This window comes from Sprattus sprattus (genome assembly GCF_963457725.1).
Source record: "Sprattus sprattus genome assembly, chromosome: 1".
In the NCBI taxonomy this organism is placed as follows: Eukaryota; Metazoa; Chordata; class Actinopteri; order Clupeiformes; family Clupeidae; genus Sprattus; species Sprattus sprattus.
The window spans coordinates 50957769-50978338 of NC_137920.1; the positions used below are offsets into that span (position 1 = coordinate 50957769).

The window sequence follows — 20570 nt, forward strand, 5'->3', positions numbered from 1 at the left end:
ACCTGAGCGTCACCCAACAGACAAGAACTTTCAAATCAAATAATTTGTCGTAACTTTAACAAATTTGAGTGACTTTTTAAAAAAATATTTTTTTAAGATTTATGAAGGCTTAGCTGACCACCTCACTGTAGAGCACTGATTGAAGTGAGAGATCATAGGGAAGGTGCTACATTCCTGCCAGCCAAAGATGGAAATGGCTCAGTGCTAGGCTATTTCAAGCTACAGTATTAAACCAGCAAAAAAATGACCACCAGTCTAAAGGGCTGCGTTACATAGGAGTTAAATTACACAACGTAGGATCAAATAGACTTTAACTCAAGGGAGAAAAAAAAGCATTCACATTCTTAACTATAATGAAGTCGTCAGGCTGAGTGAAGGAATACTATGGGAGGTAAACAACACCACGATCATTTCACCACAAAACTACATCAGATCACTTCCTAATGCCAATTAGCTCTGTGTGCACTTCTGATTCAACCAGTATTCCTCGAACTACCACAGGATTGCTTAAGTGCTTCACATGTATAAACCTACAGCATTCTAGCCAGTTAATTCCACTGTTTGACACCGACTGGAGATGCTTTAATCCACAGGATCTGTGGTATTTATTAATTAATACTGCACAACAGCATGGTAAACCCATCTGAATGTCCTTTCCTGCTCCTTCCCAGACTCCAAAACGTAGCTCCCCTGTCAGCCTGCACCCAGCAAAATCAGATCAATATCCCGGTAACAGCCTCCATTAAAGAGATTACAAGGGATAGGGAGTTGCCTCCCTTCCCCCAACCTCACGTAGCTAGCTTTGAACCACTACGGCCACAACAGCTCACAACGTTCAGAGCAGAGATGGCTCAAATAATCTAACACTATTAGTGCCACCATTAAACAGGAATAGACACATTTCACTCCAAAACAAGAATGGTTACTAAATCCAGAGTGGAGTTCACATTAGAAGTAACAACTTTGCATTTATATAATGTAGTTTCTTCAAATATCAAGAGGAGTTAAATTAATGTCCACTCCTCGTATGCAATAGTAATGGAAACGCAACATCACAACATAAAGATAATTTGAGCCAATTCCTATCTTTCCTATCTATGGAGAACCAACCAGCCTTAGGAAGGTGATTCCTCTGTTGGTGCGTCAAGCGTAGAATTTCAAAAAGTGGCAAGAAGAAAGTCAAAGGCTGATGTGATTTCAGAAAAAGCAAGGCAGGTTAGCATGACAAGACACGACAATCCAAAGGAAAACCATACAGAAAATGTTATAAGTTAAAACAAAGATGTGATGAGATTATAAACAAACTGATTATTAACTGATTACAATTTTTTTTTGTAATGTGTGATGTGAAAAGCTATTCTGAATTGGCAATTGGTAACTCATTTCTATAAGAAAATTTAAAACTGTGTGCCTGTCACAGATTCAATTTTGTTTTCCTTATCCAGGGAAGTGGGATAATTGTTCCATCTGTTGTAACAATGTTCAGAGAAGGGGGCGTTGTTTCTGTCACACGACTGGCCAATGTTGTGGTTCACCACTGAGCATAGAAATATAAATCTATATATGTGTATGGTACTGAGCACTGGTCACATGGGCTATTCCGGTTTCATTAAAACATCGTCGGTTCCAAAGAGGAGGTGGCTAATTGCAGCTGAATGAATTTGTGTTGCCCAGACCTGAACTAATCCTCACCCTAATGCTGTCAATGTTTATCTTTCCAGGGAGCGTGCATTGCAACCCAGGCGTGCATTGCAACCCAGCAGCTGACAGGACTGATGAGCTGTTTGTGTACATAGGCTTTGTGTTGAAGCCAAAGTGCAAGTAAGGCCATTCCAGCTCAAATAGTCATCTTCTCTGTTATAATGAGATCAATCTGCTCTAAATATACATCCAAGGGGTTGCTAAACATCATATGGAACTAGACGTAACGCAAAGCGTTACAAAATATGACCGCCGAACTGTTCAGTAGGTTTTGGCACAGAATGAGTCATGGTAGTCAGTGTGTTTGTGTGTTTATGTGTTTTGTGTAAATTGGTTTGTGTTTCATTTTTATGTATTAAAGGAATTATTTGTGATAGATTTTGATGATTTGGTTATGTAATGTTTTGTGTACTACTTTTTTGTGGATTGATTTGGTATATTTTTCTTTTGCAATGTAGCTTGTTAAAACAGGTCACATAAAGAGGTGTGGAAACAAAGTGAAGTTTCCAACCACCAACAAGTGGCGCTATAGGTGATATCAGTCAGGCATATGTACGCGTTCGGGCTTTTCTCTGGATCAAACAATGAACGCAAGAGTTATAAGAGACTTTGTGTTTTGTGGCAAGCACTGGCAAGTTGGCAAAGTTTGAGGGTCTGCCACGCCCACACCTTCCGACTAATGAGAAAATCTTCAATACATTTTAGTCGCCCATGGCTGAAGAGTAACCTGACCACATTTCAAGGCGTTACCATTAAATTTGTCGGAGGAGTTCGATCAGATGCGAGGTGCGCAAACACCGTCAAAACGCATCTTCCACTCAAAATGGCCGACTTCCTGTGGACCTGCCACCATGGCGTCAAGAGACTTTTTGGTGCATCCAAGCATGATGAAGACGTGTACCGAATTCCGACAAGCTACGCCAAAATAACCCCAATGCGCAGGGTTTTTTGCAATGTTCTAGGGGGCGCTACCGAGCCATTTTGCTCCATCCATGGACAAAAACTATACCGAAGATGGACGGTTACAGGCTTGATGTCCCTGGCAAATTTGGTAATTTTTCGAGCACTTTGACATATATTCGATTAAAACACCTAATTTTTGCTTTTTAATTTTTAACTAGGTGGCGCTATACATGTAATGACTGGTTATGGTATGGGTTGACATGGCCCCTTGACACAAACATACAAGAACAATTTGGGCCTCTAAGGCCCTACGGTTCTCGGGATATTCGAAGAAAACTGTGTCGCGCCACCTAAAGGCCAGTTGGTGTATTATCATATAAATCAATTTATTGCATGCCCCCCCGTGAACGGAATTCCACGAAACTTAACGTGCAGTCAGATGGTCTCATAATGATCCCACACCTCCGATTTCGTGCAGTTCTGACCTTGTCAACTTACAATTAAAGTGTTTTACAACACTCCATTTTTGCTTTTTCATTTGTAACTAGGTGGCGCTATACATGAAATAAGTGGTAGTGGAATGGTTGACGTGGCCTCTTAAGACCAACATACAAAAAAAATGTGGTCCTCCTTAGCCCTACGGTTTTCGACTTATTCACAGAAAACTGAATCGCCCCACCCTCTTTAAAACGGGTCCAGTCCGAAGGGGGTGCAACGGATCAAAACGAAAATCAATGATTCCACGCTAATCTAGTGGGGCTACATGCCCACCAAATTTCGTGCACCTCTGTGTTTTAGTGTCCCGGGAATCGTTGACAGAAAATCGGCAAACAGAAAAAAAAAAATAAAAAAAAAACTTCGACTAAACCTGTCGCGCGGCGGTCATAATAACGTGGGTAGGTATTTGCTCAGGATGTTTAATTATTTCTTGGTGTACAACATTTCAGAAAACATTTCACATAAATAAGGTTCTACACTGAACTTTGACAATGATATGCCAAGCCAAAACAATTCCTTTATTTACATATTTTACTATTACACATAAGTAAGCCAATCTATCCCTACTGTGGTTATGTGTCAGTGTCTTATTAATAATAATATTAATATTAATTAAGCAGTGGTGTCCAGTCGCTGCACTAAGTGATGCAGAGTTTTCAGCAATGGAAAAAAGTAACCTTGCTAGCTTATAGGGGTGGGCGATATGAGCTAAAATTCATATCACGATATTTTCCACTGTTCAGACGATATCGATATGATATCACGTAGGGCTGTGTTCAAAAAAATCGATCCGCGATCCAATATCGATTCACGCTCAAAAAGCACGATATCGATCCAAAAATGTCTGGATCGATCTTTTCCAGGTGACTAAAGGCACTGTTTTCTTTGACGCGCAAGGCGCACTATAAAAAGAGAGTGCTGGCTAAACGAAACCGAAACTTAAGCTAGCGAGATGGCTGAAGCGGCACCACTAAAATCACCTTCTGGAATGAAGGCTGATGTTTGGCAAAACTTCGGATTCAGACGTTACGAGGACAAAGACGAACCAGACAGAACAAAAGCAATGTGCAAACTGTGTCAGACAGAGGTAAAATATAGTGGCAATACCACGAATCTCGGCAACCACTTATCCAGGCACCACGGAGACCTAGCTAAATCTGCCGCGAGCCAAACAGCACTGGAAAAGGCATTTGGGGTTAAGTTTCCCTCAAATTCTACGCGTGCCTTAAGCATAACCGAGGGTGTCGGAATATTTATTAGTAAAGACCTCCGACCCTACAGCGTAGTGGAAAATGCTGGATTTAAACTACTGATCAAGAGGCTTGAACCACGCTATGTCCTGCCCAGTCGCAAACATCTGAGCGAAACGGTGATTCCACATTTGGCGTGGTTGCTGTACTTCCTTGTTTACTGCCGGGCATCATGGGAGCTGTAGTTCTCTAGTGCAGTGAGCAGCTAAATGCACTTTTGCATAGGCTTTCCAGTATGTTGAGATTGGTTGAGAAGAGTTGAGATATGAAATGTGTACATGAAATATGATGACTTATATTTGTATTTTGTATAAGATGTATTTATTATAAATTACAATTGATATATTTATTAGTAATATTATATTGAATTTGATGAATGTATGATGTTTATAGTTGATTCATATTGCAACACTATTTATCGTAGAATATTAATTGATATGTTATTTATTATTGTTGCTTATTGTTATTGGGAAATTGTGATGAATGAAATATGATGTTTGCGCACACAAGTGAAACAAGTTTCCTAAACTTTTAGGTTTATTAACTACTGTCTGCTGTCCACTACTGTTTCTACAACTGCTTTGAAAATAAACCAAACAGAAGTGAAAATTGAACTGAGTAATATCCTTTGCAGGTTGCCCCTTTCCTTTGGGTGGAAAAACGGAACAGTAATGCAAATTCCACGATTTCTAGCTGTTTGGTCTATGGGACAGTATTTATTTGCATTATGTCTGTAAATAGATCGATATAGAATCGATCGGATCGAATCATGTATCGAATCGGATCGTGACCTTATGAATCGGAATCGGATCGATCCAGGAAATTCGGATCGATTCCCAGCCCTATGAGGGTAAAAAAATCAGAATCACATTTTATTAGCCATTATTAGCTTAATGATATTAGTTAAGGCAAAATATGTCATCATGAAAAGTATAAATCGAATAATGATCATATTAAATAAATATTTCTCTACTGATATGTGCTACAACTGTAATTTCTGTATGATTCCAATCATTTCAAGCATTTTTATAATCAGAAATTGCCGAATTTGCGCATTTACTGTTCAAACAGAGGAGACATGCGAGGTGAGGCAGCGCCACAGCGACAAACAGCGCCTGATCTCAGATTGTGCAATCCCCTACTAACTGGGTTGAGCGCACGCCTTTTGCTTTCTGTAGTATTTGTGGACACTTCTATTATATGTCCTGTCCACCATTAAATAGGTTATGTATTTCACGTATGTGTAGAACCTATTTAGTTTTGCTGATCTGGCATAAACCCGCAGTGAAAAAGCACAGAGGGGAGGCAAACAGTAGGTTACTTAATGTAGGGGCCGTGCGAGAGCCTGAAACTGGAATTTCAATCGAAACGTAAATGTTAAATAATGGGAGACCAATGCCGAAACTAAAAAGGTACGCTTCAAACGACGGGGCATAAAATATCGCTATCGACTAGTCATGTTGCTTTTGATAAATGTTGGACCTTAGATTTGGCTTTGGACGAAGAGCGGAGACTAAATATTAGCATGAGCAATATTCATTAACATTACATTGATATCAGAGTGAGCCCTTGCTCTGTCGATTTCCCATTATTTCTCTTAGGATTGTTATATCTACTGTATGTGGAGTCATTTATCATCAAACAAGTGGTTGTAATCACTTTGAACCCAAGACGGTGATGGTGAGCTGATTTTGAGAAATTAAACTTTGCTGCTAAAGTTGTGTTTCCTGGTTGTTACTGGTTATCGAATTGCTGTGCTAGCTTAACCTTAGCATAAACGATTTAAATGGAAGAGCTACATTTGCATGAAATGATAGCTAGTTATCTAGCTGATGATATAGTTCGCTCGATTTAACTCATACAATTATAATGGGAAAAGGTAGTCTTTGCAACTTCGTATGAAAGAGTTCATTTTCACACATATTAACACGAGTTCATCGTAAGCTAGCAGCTTCAAACTGAATGTAACTTACCTATGTGTGTTAAGAATGATGATATGAAATATGATAAACAACCAGTAGACAATTTGCAAGCTGCCAATTGAATGGTGATTTTACAGGTTGCTGGTGCCTACACCTTTGGCTAAAACAACACGGCGACTCAACTGTCTATTATTCTTTTTTGGTCGGGGATTTTAAAGCAAAACCAGTTCCAAACAACAGAGGGCCCCCCTTTCTTCTTAACCAATTCATCCTCCTGCCCTTGAGCAACATCAATTTTTGGGTTTTTGCTCATCCTGGATTGTTAATGTTTTCCTCTAAAGTTAACCTGCCTCCTAACTGCAGCTGCCTACCACATGCGAGCAACAAGTGCATGCGACGTGCGCTCCAAAAAATAGGTCCACATATTAGGCTAACATACATTCTTTTATTCGTAAGAACCCATAAAGGTTAGATTAAAATAAAAAAAGATGTAGCTACTAAGTACTATCACTCAGTTTAAAATTTGGAATAAAAAATATTAATGCCAAATTCGAATTTATGAATTATAAATAAATCGCGATATCCATGATATTGCAAAATCCATATCATGGCGTGGCAACATCGCGGTATTACTATCAAACCGGTACAACGCCCACTCCCTACTAGCTAACAGTGACGGGCTCTGGTGACTTGAGGCGGGAGCAGGTCTTACCTCTGTATGTCTGTGATGAGCCACCATGCCCAGGCCCAGCTTCCAGTTACGTAGTCGGAGACATCTGTGCCACAGCAGCCACCTAGGGAAAGGCATGAATGTGTGTGAGCAAAGCGTTGTTCAGGCAGAGGCAGCGAAAGGCATACCACATCTCAAATCTCATATCCACACCAGTACAGCTGTAGCGTGCAACAATAAAACAATATAAACAATGAAACGGCACGATGGAACCTGAGCCAAGCATGAGCTGCCTACAACACAGCTGTGGAGACACAAAGGGATTATTTCCCCCTGCCATTGTCATTCTTTAACACAGATCTGACTGCTATGCATCTCACAGGTGAAAGGGGGGGACTGATGCCTTTTAACTTTACAATCCTTTTCTATCCAAACCAAATGTGGTTAAAATAATTGTCAAAAAAAAAAAAAAGTTATAATATACAGAGTTAAGTGAGACCAAATACAAGTTACTATTAAACTTTATTTCCAAACTTCACAAACACATCTCACATTTCAGACAAAAAAACGCAGAAAGTGATTATCAAAGTGGGCATGGGGCACACGGTCTGATTCCCAGAAACCGCACTGCAGCTTCATTCTCAGCTGTCAGCTGGTTACGGACTTGATGACAGAAATTAGCACAGGCTACTTTATGGGTCACATAGTTTGACAGTTCCCCAACAGCCACTCCACAAAGCGAGTATCGCACCTTAAATGCATGCTTATTTTTCCTTTCGGATTTCCTGATTGATTAAAAGAACTGATCATTATTAATTCTCTTCTGAGCCACCGATACATGGAATCCTCTAGTCTAAACACATAATTAGCTGCTACATTATGAGATCGCTATGCAGAGCATGCCACGAAAACACACAGTGCTATTAATGTTCCTTCTCCATCTCTATCAGCTCCACTGGCAGACGCTAGCTTGCTTTTTAGGTTATGTCAAATTCTCAAATGGCATTCCATTCCACTCTGGCCCTTCAGCTGTTCTGGTGCCACAAGAGGGCGGTCCTACAGGAGGACTGGCCCAGTCCAATACACACAGACCTGCTTACTATCCGGAATTTTCCCCACTCTCTTCAGCTGACACCAAATGAAACAATGTAATGTCCATCTTCACTATTTGCCAAACTGTTCCCCATCACAACATTCTATGACCTACAGCCGCCCAGATAAATGCCATGTCAGAATTTGCCTGATTGAATACCATGTCTCATGATGGTTGTACAAATAATATGAACGTAGAAATTCCATTAGACAATTTTGATTCAATAAAGTTATACAGCATCTTAAAAAAGAAACATTAATCCCCATATGTTATATCATGCTTTACTCCTCAAAATGCAAGGAACAATGGAGACTTGGATACTAAATAAAGCCATAATATTCCATGGAAAGGAAGAAGTGTTACTTCAGCTGATGAAGAAACGTGGCATACAAAGAAATGGGACTACTCAGCCAAACCACTCTTAGATACAAGTATGGACCTAAGACTCTCTCCATTTTGGTACCCATTCTTTCATTAACGCGAATGCCAAGTGCACAGTATTTCATCCAAGGAGCTATTCTGGAAGCCTGAAACTGGACTTTAAATCGAAACGTGAAATGTTAAATAATGGGAGATCAATGCCGGAGCTAAAAGGTATGCTTCAAACGACGGGACAGAAAATAACTTGATTGACAACTCACATTTAAAACCAACTTGCTTTTGAAAAATGTTGGAACCTCAAGAATAGATTTTGCTTTAGACGAAGAGCGGAGACTAAAGCATGAGCAATATTCGCTAACATTACATTGATATCAGAGTGAGCCCTTGCTCTATCGATTTCCCATTATTTCTCTTAGGTATGTTTATATCTATGTGAAGCCATTTAACATTCCACAAGTGGTTGTAATCACGTAGAACCCAAGACTGCTTTTTCAATGGTGAGATGATTTTGAAAAATTAAACTTTGCAGCTTAAGTTGTGTTTCCTGGTTGTTACTGGTTATCGAATTGCTGTGCTAGCTAAGGGAACTTTAAATAACCTTAGCATAAACGATTTCAATGGAAGAGTTACAGTTGCATAAAACGATAGCTAGTCATCTAGTATCCTCGATTTAACTCATAAAATTATAATGGGAGGAAGCCCTCAGGGTGCCTGTGCAACTTCGTATGAAATAGTTCATATTCACACATATTAATACGAGTTCATCACAAGCTACCAGCTGCCAACTGTATGTACTAGGGATGCAAATTATCGATTAATTCATTAATCATTAGTTGATAATCTTATCGATCGACTTTCGATTAATTGATAAGCGGCGTTTTTCACCTGAGTTTCAGTGCTTCAATAGGGCCTTTAAAAATAGGCCCTATTATTATTATATTACATTACATTATGATAATTCTATTCTATTCTATTCTATTATACATTCCTCAAGTAATTATGCATTAGGAAAAGAAAGCAGAAACGTTTTTTTTTAATGGTATAACAAAATCCATTCATTAATTTAAAAAAAAAGAAATAAATTATGGACTGGCTCAGTTCTTGCATTTGAAACAGACATAAAACAAAAAAGAATAGAAGAAATTAAATAGAGCCAAACAGAATATTATTGAGCCTATAGATTATGAAGAAACTGCATCTAGGCTATTACAAGCTAAATTGCCAACACAACTCTCTGAAGTTTAACTCGCGCTCACGGTAGTGAGGGATAGAGTAGTTACATTCTTAATGACAAGCCATCAGGCAAAGGTAAGCTAGCCCGCTAACGAGCTAGGTATCTAATCATTAAGCCTGAGTGAGCTAGTCCGCTATCAAGCTAAATAGCCAACTCAACTCTTACTTACTTACTTACTTACTAACTCTCATGAGCCAAACTCGCGGGCACACGTTAGCGCGGGAGTAGACAGAGATATTCACATTCATAGCAAGGTGAGCTAGCCCGCTAACGAGCTAGGTAGCTAACTCTATGAAGTCTCAGTGAGCTAGCCCGCTAACGAGCTATTAGCTAAGCTGAGTTTTAAGACTATAAGCCATAACTCGCGGCAGTAAGCGAGAGAAGGTATAATACAGTGTAGCTGTGATTTTAGGTTGGCCAGGTGAACTGGTGGTGCCATGCAGGACAGCAGCATGCACGGTGTTCAAATGATAACTGAGTGAGCTAGTGGAACTATTGTATTTCAATACCGCATTACACAGAGAACATTTGTTTTCAACCGGTCTCTCGCGCTAGCGCCCTCTAGCGATTAATCGTGATTAATACATTTTGATCGAGCAACCTCTTAATCGACAATTAATCTAAAGTCGATTAATCATTTGCATCCCTAGTATGTACCTTACCTATGTTTGTGAAAATGATAATATGAAATATGATAAACAATAGACAATGTTCGAGCTACCAATTGAATGATGGTTTTACGTTGCTTGTGCTTACACCTTTGGCTAAAACAACACGGCGACACAACTGTCTTTAATGGTCGAGATCGGATATTTTAAACTCAAACCAGTTCAAAACAGAGGTGCCCCCTTTTTAACCAAATCGTCATCATCCTGCTCTTGAGCAACATCACTTTCTGCGTGTTAACTTATCCTTAACTAATCCTTGGATTGTTCACTTTAGCACTTATAATAAGCTATATATATTTGTAAAATATTAGTATGTTGCATGCCTACTAACTGTTCTTGTCATGCCGAGTTTCGTTAAAGCCTGTGTAAAGTTAATTTGTTTTCACCGGTAGGCACCTGCGGCTTATAGACAAGTGCGGCTTATTTATGTTCAAAATAAGTATTTTTTTTTTATTCAGTGGGTGCGGCCCGGGAATTACGGTATGCTGTGGACGCATCATCATCCTGGCTGTAAAAAACCTGAGCCATGGATTCTCATGGGTTACAACATAGGGGATCGAGGCTTGGTAAGAATTCTAAATACTTTGGCAAAAACCATGTTACCATGGTAGCTCCCATGCAGTGGTTCTCAAACTAGGGGGCGCACAAGTGGGGCAAGTGGCCGCGGACCTCTGACTCGCAAAATGCACAGTTGCACCAACAATTTACAGACACCTTTGCCTGTAGCCTGACCAAAAAAAACTGAAAGTCATCATTTGAAATCTCAACCACAACCTTAAGTAGACATCCTCAAGTACAAGAGACAATTGACAGAAACTACCCACTTCCATATCAATAGTTTCATATTTAATCAGTTTTACAGCCTTTCAATAGTGTTGACAACAGTATTTTTAAAGACTATTTCTATCACCTCGCTTCAGTTTCAAAATCTTTTACAACACTGCTATTGTAATACATTTAGACAAGCTTTATAAAGGTTATTTTTATCTTCCCTCGTTTTTGTCTTGTAATCTCCACTGCAGTACATCATTAACAACATACATCATAATCATTACGTCTCTTCCTACTGAGCTCAGCCCTGAGTTCACCAACACTGGTTTTGTATTGATTGAAAATTGTATTTAATCCCTGGTTAATCCCTTAATGACTAGTAGACTCTTGCTTTTATTATATATTTATATCACAGGCTTACAACATAAGCACAACACCGAAAAATACCCTCAACAGATGTACCAAAATCATCACTTTCTATTTGGGAAGCATAAGCTAGCACTCGTTAGTCTGGGAAGTCCCGCCCCACTTCTTCCGGCCAAATTGATTTTGCCTCAGAACTGGGTCTGGCCAAGTATGGATACCCGTTCATTTCAAGATTTCCACAATCCTTGGAGCCAATCACAAACTGGCTTTTGGCTACCTGGCGCGCCATTGGCGGATTTAAACTTACCACGGCTACGTTACAAATTCTACTGCACGGAGAGTTTTTAAACATTGGACATGGTGGCCGCCGAAGCACCGCAAAACTTCGATAAGGCAAGTTTTCTTTGAAAACAGAACAGAAACTTGCCCTGGAACAATTCATACAGAAAAAATATGTGTTTGCTTTATTACCGATCGTTGTATTGTTGTATAGTATCGTTGGTCTGATTGGTTAAAGGCGTGTCCAATTACGTGAGTGAAGTGGATCGCTGATGATAGTTGGCCAGACTAACTGAGCAAATGCAATGCAGTGAAGGGGCAGGGAATTCCCAGACAAAGCACTCGTGTGAAAAGAGATGTTCCGACTGATGCCTTGCAAGTTTCCAAAAAACAAAACTCTGCAAATATGATGAGTTATTTGCACTTCGGCTTTTTGTTAAGTGGCACATTGGAACCACGTCCACAGTAGTCACCCATGTGGACAGTGTGTTACACACTGTGTTCGGGACCCATTTGGAGGCACAGAAAAACATCTTCCTTGCAACCTTTTGGGTAGCATTGATGTAGGAGTACCCACAACTCTCAGATGCGGCCTAAAAACGTCCCCTCCCTTTCACTTTGGCATATAGGGCCAATAGTTTTCCGTGGAACACGGACGGAATACGCGGAATGGACCATCTGACACGGAATGGACCATTGAAAACGGAATTACAACTTTTCAAATGGAAACATAATTTTGTGCATCAAAATCGCCCAAAACCCCCTGTATTTTACCCTACAAGACTGAATTTCTTTCAAATAAACACAACAACGATCGCAACAATGAACAAACATTAATTAAAGAACAAAAGCAGTCAGAAAATGTCACGTCTGCGCTGAACTCTGCTCCGGCCACGCCCCCCTTTTCAACGGTAGTCACGTTCATTTGCTCATCTTCCCAATCGCATTTAAAACTAAAAATGTTCTTCTGTTCTGTTGATGGCTGGCAAACAACAATCTAAGAAGGGCACGTATTATTCAATGAGTTACCAAATCAGTCTTCTTTATGGGGACTAATTAGCACTGCACTGAATTACATTAACATGAGTTATTGCTACACAATAACAATTACACAACTAATATTACTAGATACAATAGTGGACATTACACTAGGCAACATGGATCTCATTCATATCTCATCCAGTCGAAATCTTAACAGGATTGAACCCATCTTCATACCAGCGTATCAACATAAGAACAGATCATAGCTAAATCTCCGCTTAGCATGCTAATCACTACTAATAGCACTTGCAGGTAGCCCAAAATTTGGTATTTAATACACGATCTATCACAGTAGCAACTTCATGAAAACCCTTACTTTCATTAGGTATGCACATAATGCATCACATACAGGTCGAAGAATGATGATTTAAGCATTGGAAATGTATAAGGCACAGTATGGTCAACTACTTGGCGTCAAACTGAACTCGTCACTAACTTAACTGAGGGGGCTGCACGCACGCAGACAGCGTTGCTAGGCAACATCATTATCAACAGGGTTTTTCATACAGTTAACGTGCAGAAAGCCATTTTACGGCTGGTTTTTTTTTGGAACAAACACGGAATCACCAAAAGCGTGACACGGAATTTGCTTTTTTTTGACGCGGAAACTATTGGCCCTAGGCATACTTGTGTGAGGAAGGCTTCTCAAACTGCTGGTGCTCAAAACTAAATAATTGCGCTCAGATTGAGGATGGCAAGGGTGTGTTTGAGCCAAGAATTCAACAATTTTGTGGAACAGAGCAGGCTCATACTTCACATTAAACTGAGACTTAGCATAAATGTAGGCTTTTGTAGGAATACTACTACACCTACTACTACTACTACTACTACTACTATTATTGTTATTCATAATAATAATAATAATAATAATAACAACAACAACATTTCAGTAGCCTCAATATTAACTTCCTTATGACAGCGTGAGACATCTTTGTTCTTGGTCTTGTGCACATGTGGGTCACTTCAGCAGCGCGGAATCTGATATTGGCCACATTAAAAAAAAAAAATGTAAACAGTCAAACAAAAAGATCTGAGCAATAAATCCAAACTGAGTAGTAAGGGGCTTGCAGGGTGAATGCAGTGTTGTCTATGTAGCCTCCTCTGTCCACTCTGGTTACATTCCACAGACTTCATTGACAAATCCAGCCCCCGCTGCATCAACAGGTGCCCAAACACGCTTTGTTTAAATATCACAGTAGTGCTCAGACATGATCCTCCAGTTTGCTTAAGGTCAAGGTTCTGGCACATGCTGGAATTAGTTGTCATTCTTTAAGTGTAGATAGGCCTCAGGAAATTACAGTGAACCATTGGTTCTTTGGCCATCCCAGTCTTACTGGTTCTTTTACAAGAGTAGAACTTCCACTGTTTCGTAACGCTAGTGGCATTCATACACTTATTAATTCCGTCAGCCATTCAGCTATTCAATAACGCAAAGGTTGTGGGCAATAAAACACTTGTGTGTGTTCTAGGTGTCAAACTAGACCTACACATGGTTGTATCTGGGTGGCATTTAACTGAAACTTGTTCTGATTGACAACAAACTGATAACATTGCAGAGGGCTGTGTGGTAGGCAGAGCCTCGCATGAATAAACAGGCAAGAAACTGTACTGTCGCATTGACCAAGTTCAAAATATAAAAAGTTACACTGAGGAAAACTAAAAGACTTTGTTACTTGTTATATTCAGCTATGTTATTTGCAATTACTACAAGAAAACATGGAGGCTACTTATCCAACCCAACCCTACTTCCATGTGACCTTGAAAACGCCATTATATTTCCAGCTTTCGTTTAATGAATAGAAAACACTGAGCTTCCCAAAATAACTTAAAATGCATTATTCTGAATCAGTTGATTCAGTGAGCTGGCTAAACTCTCACTGAATGTGCACCAGACTCAGACACTACGTGGTTAGTTCTGATATTACATTATTGATTGAGACTCAGAAGATCAGTGTTCAGGATTCAACAAGTAGATAAGGATAGCTATGAAACCAATCAACGATGGTGTGGCTAGACGATGGGTTGACTCAAAAAACGATGGGTTGACAACCAATCAATATTCTAGAATTCGTCTAAGATTAGTTACCAGGCAGGAACTGAAAACGCCATTTATTTGATTGGCTATTACCAGGACCTCTACTTTTTTCACTTAGCTACAACGACGTTTGCCTGACTTTTAATGAGGCGTCACATTTAACGCTGCTGTTAAACATTAATAGCAACTGAATTACACTTGTGTTAGGTCTAATCTGTAGCGGTAAATAACTTAAACGACAATAACGTGAGTGATTGATAAAGGACATATGTTACACTTCACAAACACACATAAACGATGTTTTTTTGTTTGAGAATAACGTAATTGGTTAGCTTATTTTATGCGAGCTAATTTACCTAGCTGGCTATATGGTGCATGGTTAGCTCAGGCTAGCTATGGTGTTTTGGTTAGCTCAAGCTAGCAATCTCACAGACACACAATTGATGTTTTGGGGGAAATAAGGTAATCTTAAATGAATGCATGCTGTTCACTTGGTCATTGTCATTAATACATGTTATTAACCCGTTGTGTTGCTCACACGACTAATTTCACATGGTCAATTATGTTAGCTAGGAGTATGGTGTTACTAGTTATAATGAACTCCGATGAAGAGGCGTGCAGTGCAGAAGTTTGTGTCTCACGGTCCTCATACCATGTGTCAGAGGAAGGAGCCCACCATTTTATTTTCATTAATCCTGGACTTTTGGAAAACTCATCTCTGTCGAAGTGTCAACTTCAACAGGAACCCATACGACCTAAGGTCAAGGTAAGTTGATTTACTTGCTTTGCAATTACAGATACAATTTGCATTTAACACGGTTCATTCACGTAAACACTGGTTTTAATTGTGTGTTAACTTCTGTCCACATGTTTACCAATCCATCAGGTAGGCCTACTTATGGAACAGATGCACATTTCGCAAAGTGACAAGGACATTGTCAAGGTCAACACGCAATTTGCCAAGCCACGTTCATCTGGATGACCGATGATGTAAGTAAAACTTTTTCGATCAGGTTGACGTTGCATTTCTTTCAATATGACAACCGAATGAAGTCTTAATAATAATAATAATAATAATAATAATAATAATGTAACACAGTACAGGGTTTTTCCTGCATAGAGAAAATTTCGGCGCGCGCCTAAACCGTAATCCCGAGCGCCTATGAAAAATCCCGAGCGCCTAAAGCAAAAAAAAAAAGAGTCTGCGATTAAAAAAAACCTGTCATCCAATTCAGTTTAACGGTGTTTTGAGCCCTCACGTTGAATTCAAGACAGCCGCAGCAGATCCCGCCTCCCACCCCCTCAGCCAATCATTGAACAGAGGCTTCTCCAAGTTGCCAGTTTAGAGAAGATGTTAGTTAATGTTGTCCGACCTATTAGCACCCACGACCTATGAACACCTACGTGCTGGTACACGTTACTTAATATTGATTTCGGTGTCAAAAAGGATAACGGATTTTAAACAACATACACTCCAGCCCAAAAGGGGTATTTAAATTGTATGTGTGCAAAACATTACAGTTGTAGAACGTAATTAAGTGTACTAGACAGCCATTCATTTCTGTACAAACTGTCATGGAACGAACTGAGCTGAGTCATTCAGTTTTCAACCGACACCGATACCTCTCTCCCTCTTTAAATTGAGGTTCACCCGCTTATCACATGGACGACAGCTGACGACCGAGTTAGGAGATGTTCACGAGAGATTAAGGATTCTGATAGAGATCATACTTGGTCATATCGGTAATGTTTTTCTAATCTCCATACACCACACGTACCACAGGTAAATCACGATTGGATCTTGATACACAAAACCTCGTGTATCAGCTAATTTTGCGTGTTGGTCTACTACACAACGGGTCCAGGATAAAAACGAAAACACGTTTCAGTTGAAATCCAAACAAGTTACTTGTCGTAATCTACACACCCACCGCTACTGAAATATGTAAAATTGATTGATAAAAGATTTTTCTATCTATCAAGGTTTATAACTGTTTGTCACCTTTTTAATAGCTTGGGTGTTAATAGGTTTGTTTACTATAACATTAATAAGTGGTGTTTACATAGTCACTTATTGTATATGGCATAAATATTATTCTAAAACACCTTCACTTTGTTTTAAGCAGATTTGTAAGCATATCATCACGTATGCAATGCATGTCAGCGAATATGTTCTGAATAGTATGTTTCAAGTAGGTTACAGCCGAGCCCTCGTTCTGTTTTGATAAATAGTAATTGAGTTGATAAGTCTGATCTATACGCAACTGTGAGGTGCGCGAATGGACAGAGCGGCCAGCTGCCAATCACTTAATTACTCAACCTGCGTATGCAACCTGATTTCATCAGTCGACGGTTTCAATATTCATGGCGCTCCATTACTGACCACTGGTTAGTCCTAGATTCTATTGATATAGATTTCAGTAGTTTGCATATATATATGAGGTAAACCTTGATAATCTTTGAACCATACATGATAGCACCATGGGGCTTGGACTATTGTCAATATATTAGCCTCTATCTATTTTGATTTAAAGTGGAAGCAAAATGATAACCTCAAGCATAGCCTCCATTATATATGAAATGTGAGAAAAGGGAAAAAAAAGACTTTGATGTCTGCTAATACCGTGATAGGTAAGACAGACTGTGCGCGCGTAGCGCGCAATTTTTTTGGGGGTGCACCGAAGAGCCATTTTGACCCAGGAAAAACCCTGCAGTATCATCATAACTGGCAATTGAGCGTACAAATTGGTCTTGCAACATGAGGATGCATTTTGCAACTGGCAATTCAACTTTACATTATTTTGATTGATTTTGACAGTGGTTCTGAGCAACCTAAAACTTGAAATTAGAATTGCTATAATTATGAGGCTGTTTGATCACCTCTACAAAACGCTTCAATGATTTTCAATTAGTAACTTCAACCTAGACACAGTTGCAATGGTAAGAACAGGTGCAAACACTATCTTCCAAACTCTCCAAAACAAATGACAATATCCTTAACAGGACAAGCATCTGCCCAGATGACTGTTTTAGGTTACCAACACTTGAAGTTAATGTACCAACAGAAATTGGGTATGGCCGATCTCTTACCTCTAGAGGGGAATAAGGGAAACAAAGAATAGCTGAGTAATAATAATTATTAATAATTCACTGAGTCAACACCTGTCTGCCTAGACTGAACAAGATGATTCAAACACATTTGATTTTTCAATGCCCTCCAGAATTGCATGCATGTTTCTATTCATAATTTGATCACACTGCCTGACATGTTTAACCAATGTCCTTTTAGTATATGCATCCTCATTAAAGTGTGACTGCATTTCCTCCATAGCACAATACATAGTTTTTTCTTGGTAAATAGTTTGCATTTTACCATCACTGTACAATGCATCCATGTATCCCTTGATTCTATTCAATATTACATCTACGACAGATTGACGGAGGTCTGCTGATCTAGCCATGGCAAGTAGCCTAATAACAACCAGTTTAGACCTGTATTTTGGATTTAGGGTGTAGTATAATGTTAACAATTTGTTTTCCGATGCAAAGGATCCTAGTGGATTACAGATCTCTCTTTCATCCATGTACAAAATTATCTGCAATTTAGCATTGATGTGTCTAGCCCTAGTCAAGACTTTACATTGCCCACCCCCCTCCTCACACTTTGCTTTACCTCCAATTAATTGTCTATGTTGTACGAGCTCCCCTTATGATGTTACCTTAGAACTAGCTTTGAGTCTTTGCTACAGTGCAATATTAAATATGTTTGTGGATAATACAATGGAAAACTACTTCCCATTGCTTAAGAGAGGTGGCCATTCAACTGTATGGACATCTTGGGGTATGATTAGACACAAACGTTATTTAAGCCCAGCCCCACTGATTGGCATGGGTTGGTCAAAATAATAGAAACACTCGTCAGTACAACGCAATATTTGTCTTTCATGGGTATATCTTATGTTTAGTACGATGGTCCCTTTAAGATGAGAGGGTGTGGCACTGTCCTCAGACAAGAAAGTGTCCAGTGTTTCCCCTACAATGATATTAGGGTGGCGGCCCGCCCCCCCAACGGCCCCGCCCGCCCGTCCCCCCTGGAAGGTCAACAAAATAAGTCATTTAAGGTTACCTTTACCATAAAACATGTAAATTATACTTATTGACTGCTGTCATTCAAAGAAACACATAAACATCATAATTCATTTAAGTGTTTGTGTCCGTGTCCGCCGCCGCGGCGGGCCGCGCCGCGCCCCTGCCGCCGTCCCCCTCCCCCCCCCCCCCCCCTAAGCTGTAAACCTAGGGGAAACACTGGTGTCGTTTATTTAAGAATTGTTTACATTCACTTCATCTAATTCACAAGCTATGCTTTAGCTATTTAATGAAAAGCTGGGATTTTAATTGTTGTTTATTAGATATTTAAATTGCACAAGACAGACTGGAAAATCCGTGCTGACAGAGACACTGGTCAATGACGTTAACTATAGATATAACTATGTACATGATTCTATAGCTGGTAGACAAACGTAATAATAACCACGCCGAGCACTGTTAGCTAGCTGTCTGTAATTTCCCTCAGTTAAGACACCGCGTTACATTATTTGTAACCCGTTATATTAAATTAGCTCGGTTAGCTATTTGGCTAGAGCCAACGTTAGTATATGTTCTATGTATGCAAGTTAAGAGTATGATCTCTGCTAAAAAACAACAACACCAACATCTTGACCACCTTAAGACATGTAGGGTATAGTAATGTTGCCGTTCACGTTATCTCTAGCTGTGTAACTTTAAATGGCTATTGTTAGCTAAGCTAGCAAGCCGTCGTGCGTAAGGAATGTCGAATATCCATGCCCTTCTGATTTCCACACACAGGAACACAATAACTGTTAGACAAATTGATAACGTACCTGATACCACCAACGCTTCATTTGGTCCTACTGTATAGCAGTTCCCCATAGTAGTGATGTTACAAATGAACCCGAGGCTTCGGAGCTTGTGTCGCGAAAATGAAGCACTTCCTCACCGGAGCGCGTATCGAGGCTTGTATCGTTTTGCCGAGGTGACGTCACCGGTGACGTCTGAAGCCTCATTTGAATCAAGTGCTTCACCAAAGTGGTTCGTTCGTTCACTTTTCGCGGGACGCTTCGACTATACGACGTCCCAAAACTCATCTTGTATTCGTGGTAGTTATTGTCAGTGGTTGGAGAATAAGCGATAGTTGGAGATTTAGATTGTTTGGTGTTGTTGGTAGTATAGAATATTTGAGATCGAGTTAGAGCCAGTTAGAAAGAGAAAGAACTTGATCCAGTTGCACAAAGCACTCCCCCTTTCAGTGCCCTGCACTGACCAGTTGTCCAAAAGCACTCATTGGTTTTACAAAAGTACTGACCAGTATTCCAAAAGCACTTTCACTCTGTTCCAACGGCATAGAGAGTAGAAGATAATTTACAGGCTTTTTTTTTTAATCTAAAGCACCATTTAAAATTCACTTTGGTCAGGATTCGAAACTAAACAGATCGACTTTTAAGCCGACGTCGCTTACCGTTATACCACCATGTAATCTTTAATACGAAGATCAAACTATTATTAAAACACAGAATACAAAAATAAAGCCTTTATTGTCATTGTATTCGCCTACTATGAAATTTGAATTAATAGAGAAACGTTTTCTTTCACCATACGTTTGTGTGCAGGTTATTTTAGCAGGCCTTGCGCACCACAACAAATTTAACAAATTCACTGTCCCGAGAAAATCTTTCTTACA

At 39.6% G+C, this 20570-nt stretch overlaps 1 protein-coding gene across 2 annotated transcripts in view; it reads right to left on the reverse strand.

Moving 5' to 3' along the window:
• LOC308373814 (flotillin-2a) overlaps window positions 1-19847 on the reverse strand; it is a 31788-nt gene extending 11941 nt beyond the window's left edge. For both annotated transcript variants that reach the window (XM_080849459.1, XM_080849460.1), the window contains exons 1-2: window positions 19714-19847; window positions 6987-7068 (exon numbers count right to left, since the gene is read on the reverse strand). In XM_080849459.1, the coding sequence (XP_080705585.1) occupies window positions 6987-7068; window positions 19714-19762 (131 nt within the window). In that variant the 5' untranslated portion in view covers window positions 19763-19847. The remainder of the gene's footprint in view (window positions 1-6986; window positions 7069-19713) is intronic.
• Window positions 19848-20570: the final 723 nt, after the last annotated feature.